This window comes from Engraulis encrasicolus, chromosome 11, assembly GCF_034702125.1.
Source record: "Engraulis encrasicolus isolate BLACKSEA-1 chromosome 11, IST_EnEncr_1.0, whole genome shotgun sequence".
Taxonomy (NCBI): domain Eukaryota; kingdom Metazoa; phylum Chordata; class Actinopteri; order Clupeiformes; family Engraulidae; genus Engraulis; species Engraulis encrasicolus.
Genome location: NC_085867.1, coordinates 39,965,016 through 39,973,982, shown reverse-complemented (window position 1 = coordinate 39,973,982; position 8,967 = coordinate 39,965,016). Strand labels below are relative to the sequence as shown.

Here is an 8,967-nt window from a genome sequence, read left to right as displayed (position 1 = left end):
ACTATGTTAAATTCTATTACACTTAAAAAAGGAATTTCATTTTAATGAACACCTACTTAAACATGATTCAAAGTGTATATGGGTCAATGATGTTTTAGTAGCGCACATCCGGTTGGTGCAACCACAGCTAATGCAACTATTGTATGGATTAAATGTTTGTGTGTGTGTGTGTGTGTGTGGATTATCTAAGAAGCATATTCATTACAGTACATTAATTACCAATTACTAATTCATTTATGCACATTAGCTGTGGTTGCACCACCTGACGTCTTAGCCCAAAAAAAACTGTCATTGACCCTTGTAACCGTACCCGTGTAAGGGACGCCATGTCTCATGATGTCCTGTCCTGTAATGTTCTCCACCAGGCTGCTAGATGGCGCTGTGGAGGACGAGCAGCAGCTCCACAGGCTCCAGGCCCGCCTCTCCCACGGCAGCATCCACCCCAGTGAGGATGGCCACCGCCGCACCAGCTACTATCCCTCGGACGAGCTGCGCACCTCCATGGTGGACCTGCGGGAGCCGCGCCGAAGCAGCCCTCTGGACGGGCCTATTACCCACCGCAAACCCAAGGTACCTAGCCGGGGAAATCCCATGCTGCTTTGCACGATCTGAAAGACGGCATGGATGCTTGTTCGAAAGCGCTAGCCTGAGGTAGGGAGCCAATCGGAGAGCGAGGAGGATAGGAAAGATGATGACGCATATTGCTCGACAAATGGAAGCTTGTAGTTTGAACGCATCTGACACGATTGGCTATGTGCTACGTATTTACCAAATGATACATTCTTAATGGCCAATAAACGGCCATTGGCAATTGTTAATGACACCTCCCCTACGAGAAATCCAGCAAGCGGTCTACAGACCATATCTCACTTGTTGATATGGTCTGGTGTGAATCAGTCAACAAGGTGCCATAAGAAGATACAGTATATGGACTAGATTGAATCCATAGAGGTCGTGTAACCTGGAGGTGGTGACTGACTGTTGGCAAATTCTACCTGGCTGTGGGCAAATTCAAGTGAATACATGTAGTCGTGCTGTGGTGCAGTGCGCTTCATTGTCCTCTCCCAAATGCCCCCAAAACAAATACTGTAGATACGTATGAAAGAAATTTTGAACCAATGGTAACATTTTCTCCTGGAACATTTCAATTCAATCTCTAACTGTGAAATATCTTTTTTTCCCCTAGAATTTCTATGGGCCTGAGTTTGTGAAGATGGCCAGTGAGCCCTGTGTTGTGTTGAGCGTCCCCTCGTCCATCATGGTAAGTCGTCCATCTGTGATCTGTAAGCTATGTACCAAAGCATCCTACTGTATTTGTAACCGCAGACATACAGGAACCATGAGTCTAGTGTGGTTAAAACGAAGCACTGCATAACTTCAGGATACAGATAAGCCCTCAAAGGACATAGATAAAGCTGTCAAAATAGCACATGATTCATGAAAGGAGGAGCAAAATAGAGATATCTTTTAAGACACCATGCTGTGCAACTGGGAACTTCTTTTTTTTTTTTACACCAGCTGTCAACGTCTTGCAAATGGGATGTTTTGCAGTTTTGTGTTCACCTAGCTGATCTCACTGTCAAGGGAAAAACTTTCTTCCCAAGTTCCTTGATGTTGGTGGTTACGCATCATTTCTTCTCACAAGCAAGCCTTTTCCATAGCCAAACATTTCCAGCTGTGTCTGCACTCCTCTTTGTCTGTCCTTCTTCCATCCATCCATCCATCCATCCATTCCCTTGACTCCCTTTGTCTATCTTTTCTCCATCCATCCATGTTTCTCTCCCCCTGACTCCCTTTCTTTATCCTTTCTCCATCCGTTCATCCATTCATCCATCCACCTACTCCCCTCTCACCCCCTTTGTCTGTCTGTGATGTCACCTCCCCACAGAACAAGCGTGGGAAGGCGGAGGAGAGCCAGCGGAAGGTGGGGGTGGTGCTGCTGAACGGCCAGCGGCTGGAGCTGAGCAGCGACGTGAAGGCCGTGTGCAAGGACGTGCTGGACATGGTGGTGGCGCATGTGGGGCTAGTGGAACACCACCTGTTTGGCCTGGCCAGCCTCAAAGGTGAGCGGGGAATGGGGTACATATATATAGTGTGTGTGTGTGTGTGTGTGTGTGTGTGTGTGTGTGTGTGTGTGTGTGTGCGCGCGTGCGTGTGTGTGTGTGTGTGTGTGTGTGTCTTTGTGTGTGTGTCTTTGTGTGTGTGTCTTTGTGTGTGTGTCTTTGTGTGTGTGTGTGTGTGTGTGTGTGTGTGTGTGTGTGTGTGTGTGTGTGTGTGTGTGTGTGTGTGTGTGTGTGTGTGTGCTACGATTTACTGAAGGAGAAGCAAAATAGAGATACAATACATCCATCTTGGACATGGTGGTGACTCATTGCACCCCCTCTTTGGTCTGGCCTGCCTCAAAGGTGAGTGAGGTGGGATGGGATATGCTGCAGAAGGGAAATGGAGATATAATGGCTACAGACATAATAGATTAGCGTTTCTCAACGAGGGCTCTACAGCCCCCCAGGGGGCGTTGACGAGCCCTTTGGGGGGGACGTTGTGAAGGACACACCTAAGAGGGGCAATGCTTAGTTGCCATTGGGGGGCATCAGTACATTTTATTTTGATGAGGTCAAGGGGCCATTTATTCAAATAGGTTGAGAACCACTGTATGGACATGGTGGTGGATCACGTGGGGCCGATGGAGCACCACCAGTTTGGCTTGGCCTGCCTAGAAAGTGAGGGGTGGAGATTGGGGTATAAACATCCACCAGCCTAAATGCTGCATTTTTCATATCTTTGTTTAACAATTTGCTGTTGAGTCAGATGCACAGTAGTATTGCAGTGGCTGGTAGGTTTTGGTGAGCTCTAAGTGTCATGCGGATTTTGTTGAGTTGGATGCCTTCCTTATGACTTTTCTCACCATGTATTAGTCATTAATTACTGGTAAAGGTTCACATTTTTGGAAAGTTCATTTCCAACCCTGGAGAGGTGCGTGGGCGACCAGCCAGCCAGACATTCATTCATTGATTGATTGTTCGGTTCCTTCCGGAGTTCAGTGCTCGATTAGGCAATCGATCAAGTTAATATTTGAACAGCAGGTGAGGGGGGAAGGCCTCTTGAGGACACATTAGTCGCGATTCAGTTCCCAGTGATTTGCATCAATTACGTGCATTCCCAATGCTGAGAGTTAGAGTCCGAGTTATACATGGAAACTAAGGACATGCCAATCGGTCGACGGTTTAAGCTGAAGATGGCTACACAGTACTGAAGATCAGGACTTCTTATTCAAATAACGTAATTGGGAAATAAAAACTTAGAAGGAGATCATGATATTGATTGGTTGTTTCCAGTGATTACTTATGGATTAGACTCAGCCTCTCACAGGAGTGAAGAGTTTACTGGGAAATGGTGCAGTGCATCGGGCTGGTCCCTGAATTAGCAATGACCTTCTCTGCATTGCTTTCATTTATTTTCCCATTGCAGTGTCCTACATTTTTAATTCAGTGGTGCAGAGGTGGGTTCATACAGCATACATATCTGTCTTACATCTCAGTTTGCTGCATGGCAGTGTTTTGCCACAGCATGCTAAGGCTGATTGCAGATTAATTCCATGTTTATGTTCAGAATACCCAAGCCTTTCATTAAAATGCGTGTGTGCTTTCCCCCGCCTTGATTATGTTTTACAGACGATGAGTTTTTCTTCATCGACCCCGATGCCAAATTGACCAAAGTCGCTCCCGACGGCTGGAAAGAGGATCCCAAGAAGAAGAAAACAGACGTCAACTTCAGCCTGTTCCTCCGCATCAAGTTCTTCCTCGACGATGTGAACTTCATTCAGTAAGGACCCCACACTGAGATGCCCAGTGTACCCCTCTACTCTCCTCTCCTCTACTCACCTTGCCTTGCCTCTCCTCTCCTCTACTCACCTCTCCCTGCCTCTCCTTGCTTTGCATCTCCTGTCCTCTCCTTGTCTCTCCCCACCTCCTCTCCTCTCCTCTCCTCTTCACTCCTCTCCTCTCCTCTCCTCTCCTCTCCTCTCCTCTTCACTCCTCTCCTCACTTCTCTTCTTCTTGTCTCTTTTCTCTTTTCATTGCCTCCCCTCTAGGCCCTCTTCCCCTATCCTCCCCTCCCTCCTGGTCTTTCCTGTCTGTAGTCCTCCAACACTCAAACGCTCTACTTTATGACACAACAGTATCTTGGGAAGTAAAGGAGTCTCCCAGCAATCGTAATACCAACCGTAAAAAAACACTGTATGCAAATAATGGATCGCCCTATGTAACTTTGCAACTATAAAGCCAAGCGCTTACAAAGCCCTCACTCTGAGTTCTGAACGCTGGCAATGCTTTTCGCGTTTTGGATGGAGAAAAAAGCATCCCAGTCTGAACGCCCTCTGAACTGAGTAGAAAAGCAGTCTATAAATGTAGTTAATTTACCATATGCTCTTCTCAGTTCTTTACTCCTACTCAGACCAGAAACCCAAGTCAAGTCAGGGGCCCCTTGACTTAAGCCTGCAATAGTCATCACTGCCCTTGTTCATGTTGGGATTTTGTTTTGATTTGTTTTGTTTTCTTTTAACTCAGACACGTAATGACCAAACACTAGTACTACTTTCAATAGTCATCACTGTAATGTTCATTTCGAGTTGTGTCGATGTTTCTTGTCTTTTTAAACTCAGACACATGATGACCAAACACCAGTACTACTTGCAGCTGCGCAAGGATATCTTGGAGGAGCGGATGCGATGTGACTTGGAGAGCGCGATGCTCCTGGCTTCCCTTGCCCTGCAGGCAGAGTTTGGCGACTACCAGCCGGAGGTACAGTAATGACGGGCTGCCCTGGTTCGTTTTTCTTTTCCCAAAAAAAAAAAAAGACTTAAAGACAGCAGCCTGCCTGTATGGCAGATCTTTTTTAATGTTCCATTACGATGTGAAGTCAAACATTTGCATTACTTCATTTATCTGTTTCTGCCATTATCATTTAGAGGCTCTTTTTTCTCATTTATTTTGTTGCCCCTTTTCGTCTTTGTTTTAACATTCCACTTTTGGTGACTTGTAAAAGCATCAGAACATGTGAATGTGGTGGTCGACGAGGTGTATGAATGACATGTCAGAATATTTGTTGAATAATATTATATGAATGATAATATCTGTGCCAATGTTCTCTGGCCCTAGGTAGAGTTTTTGCCTGGTCTGTAAAGCACAGCAAGCTCCTGGAAAAGTATGAAATGCGCTATAAAAATAACCGTAACCTTCCCTTGCCCCACAGCTTCATGGGAAGACGTATTTCAGGACGGAGCACTACCTGCCCGCCTCGGTCATGGACAAGCTGGACCAGACGTCCCTAAAAGAGGATCTGCCCAAACTGCACAGCTCCTACTACGGAGTCACAGAGGAGGAGGCCGAGTTTGAGTTCCTAAAGGTATTAGTCTCTCAGGGAGCCGACTGCCTGGGGTGTATACTGTTTTATTTTCTAACTTTATCTCTTTTGGGACTCTCTCAGGGAGGGAATCCAAAGGGGATTTCATTAGGTCTCCTGTGATGTCCTCCTGTGGTCTATAGAGCTGGTTTATTTTCTAGCTGTGTTTGGGTAATGTGTCTCTCTAGGCCTGAGGTGGAACATGGATAAGACACAGCATACAGAGACAGCATGTGAAAAATCTTTTTGGAAAAAAATATGCTTGATTTTTTTTCCATAATGGACCAAATTCAGATAATGATTTTTGTCGATGTAGTGCCTATGGTCAAGTACTTTCAAGGCTAGATAGCAGGTTAACCTCTCTCCTCTCCTCTCCGCTCCGGACATGCAGGTGTGCCAACGACTGACGGAGTACGGCGTCCACTTCCACCGCGTGCTGCCAGAGAAGAGGTCTCAGACGGGTATCATGCTGGGCGTCTTCTCCAAAGGGGTGCTCATCTTCGAGGTCCTGAACGGAAACCGGACGCCCGTGCTGAGGTTCCCCTGGAGAGAAACCAAGAAAATCTCTTTCATTGTAAGTTAAAGGTCACCTGTAGAGTAACCGCATTTATTTGGCATGAGGAAGAGATTGAGGAAGTGCATTGGAAAAAAATATTTTAAAAATCAAAAATACTATCGAGTCAAGCCCCCCCACATTTGGGCTTGCATGCCCACGGGGACCCCGGTTCGAGTCCGGCCGGGGTCATTTCCCGATCCCACCCCGTCTCTCTGTCCCACTCGCTTCCTGTCACCATCTCAGACGGTCCTATCGTATAAAGGCATAAAAGCCCTATAATATATATATATACTTATACTAAGCCCTTGTTGGGAAAGTTGCCCTCAGCCTATAAAAACCTAAAAATCTTAGCCTCTGAACCACATAAAAACATGTAAGTTGCATTTAAACCCTAACACCCTTATCTTGCATTAGAATGTGTTCATTCAGCTGTAACATACCCACATTCTTATTAAAATCAAAGGTCAAACAACATATAGGAGTCATCAGGCTAAAATGGGTCAATATATGTAAATGCTTGAATTACTGAGCAATTATGTGAGTAAACAAACATAGACTGAAGTTTAAAAAAGCATTCACTTCACCCAGTCTTTGTATTTTGTAACCATGTCAGTTTTTTTCCCCTTGACTTGACTTGACTTGCTCATGTGCAGTATGATATATTTATGAGCACTAGAGTCGTGCGTCTGCTTACCATCTGCACGTGGTTGTGCTTTAATCTCTCCCTGCAGAAGAAGAAGATCTCTCTCCAGAACACTTCGGACGGCATCAAACACCTGTTCCAGACGGACAGCCAGAAGACCTGCCAGTACCTGCTGAACCTCTGCTCAGCACAGCACAAGTTCCACCTGCACATGAAGGCCAGGCAGAGCAACCAGGAGACCAAGGACCTGGGTAAATCCTATAGGAGTTTTAAAGGGACACTGTGCAGGAAATGGTACTGAAACGGTACAAAAAAGGTACTGCAACAATGCTGTTCATTGAAAATGGGCTGCCTATTGCCAAATTTGAACTTTTCATGAAAGTTTCCAAAGTTATAAACTAATACTTTTTAGTATAGTCCAAGTACAGTCATTTTAGTAGCTAAAAATGGCTATTTCTGGAAATTCAAAATGGTGGACCATGGAGAAGATCCCCTTTTCATGTATGAAAAATGTATTTTTTCCAGTGATAATGAATACTTAGAATTTGATGGTGGTGATAAGTATTCATGACAAAGGTAACATTATTGAATGGGTAGCATGAATTCTGGAAATAAACAACTAAAAATCTCACACAGTGTCCCTTTAAGGATGATACGCACCCATGTACGCATGGGGAAAGTTTTGATCAGTGTTTGGTTATGAAGCTTAAAGAAACACTGAGTAGTTTTTTCAATCTTTGAATTATGTCTCCAAACTTGTTTCAAGTAGACCATTTACTATGGTGAATTGTTGCCTTGCAACATTGATGAATAAAATGTCCCCTGTATCTTCTCCACAATAAGGCCATCAGTGTAATACTACTATTTGATTTCAGTATTTTTATATGATAAGTACTTCTTTGCTATCCCTAACCGACAACTCAATAGTAAGGCCTTTGGTGTAGTACTATGATTTGATTCAATGTTATATGTTGCAGAAATGTTATTCTGAAACGTACTTGTCTGCTATCCTTGACAGAGAACTGCCCGCTGACTAGCCTGCAGTACTCCTCAGGTCCCGAGGCCATGGGCAGGGCGGTGAGCTCCCTCAGCCTGGTCCACAACGCCCGCCCCGAGAGCGAGCACCTCAAGCGCATGTCCGTCTCCGAGGCCGCCCTCAACAAGCACCACGTCATCAGTCGCCTCTCCATCGCCCCCGGCGGTGGAGGAGGCGACCCCATCTTCCCCGGCTACGTGCCCAGTGCCAACTCCACCGCTGCCAACCAACGCCACCTCCTCAGCCGCTCGCACCACAACCTGGGCCAGCTGCCGGAGTCTCCGGAGCATCGCGCAGCTGGGCTGGCGTACAGCAGCCAATCCCAGAGCGGCGGCACAGTACGCTCCACGGCTTCAGTCGCCGCCGCGTCGCAGCTGCCCTCTCACCAGCGAGCGTGCTCCGACACGGACTCCATCACGGTCAGCCGACAGCAGGACACGTGAGTCGTTAATAATAATAACAATGATGATAATAATAATTGTAACAACAATTCACACATAAACAACATAAAGCTCAAAGTGCTTTAACAGTTTGATAGAATCACAAGGTTAGCAGAGTTTTAAGGTATGCCAAATAGCAAGGTCAAAAATCAGTCACCAACACATGGCAGACAACACCATCGCCACTGACACTTTTTACGGAGCTTTTGCATGAATGGTGTGACAAGAATAGAAAGTGAACAAGTCCAGATTCAAATTAGTAGATACACCATGCTTCTGTGTGCATTAGTCTTGATAATACGAAGAACAAAATCTAATTCAGTGGCAACGATCAAGCAAAAATGATGGTCTCTGTCTTTAAACGGTCTCTCTTTTTTTTTTAGGTAGTACTTTTTAGCTTTATAGATAGAAGTACTGATTTCACTGACCTCAAGTGGGCAGTGAGAACATTCTCTTCCAAAAATGTACTGTACAGTCCACAATTTTCCCTTGGACTTGCAAGGGAGCTGCAAACTGGCATTTTGAACCAAGTTGCAGTACCAGCTTTGGCCACAACCCCACCTAGTAATAGCACCTTCATAAAAAGCGCTGCTTTCCAGGGGGCTCTGTTTTCGAATGGCATGTTTTATTCAAAGGAACCGTTATGTGATACACTGTAGCCCTCCCTATACAGCGCTTGCCCTTTCCTCCAGTTCTGTTGGACACACTTCTGAGGAGACAAAAGGGAACCACTCCCATATCTACGCACACACACACACACACACACACACACACACACACACACACACACACACACACACACACACACACACACACACACACACACACACACACACACACACACACACACACACACACACACACACACACACACACACACACACACACACAC

General features: G+C 45.7%; 1 protein-coding gene across 4 annotated transcripts in view; it reads left to right on the top strand.

Annotated features, from left to right (window-relative positions):
• The window catches only part of ptpn13 (protein tyrosine phosphatase non-receptor type 13), a 112,229-nt gene that overhangs the window by 76,951 nt on the left and 26,311 nt on the right, over window positions 1-8,967 (top strand). For all 4 annotated transcript variants that reach the window (XM_063210608.1, XM_063210609.1, XM_063210607.1 and 1 more), the window contains exons 11-19: window positions 366-570; window positions 1,187-1,261; window positions 1,889-2,063; window positions 3,672-3,822; window positions 4,661-4,799; window positions 5,251-5,403; window positions 5,792-5,974; window positions 6,688-6,850; window positions 7,618-8,074. In XM_063210608.1, coding sequence (XP_063066678.1) covers window positions 366-570; window positions 1,187-1,261; window positions 1,889-2,063; window positions 3,672-3,822; window positions 4,661-4,799; window positions 5,251-5,403; window positions 5,792-5,974; window positions 6,688-6,850; window positions 7,618-8,074 — 1,701 coding nt within the window. The remainder of the gene's footprint in view (window positions 1-365; window positions 571-1,186; window positions 1,262-1,888; window positions 2,064-3,671; window positions 3,823-4,660; window positions 4,800-5,250; window positions 5,404-5,791; window positions 5,975-6,687; window positions 6,851-7,617; window positions 8,075-8,967) is intronic.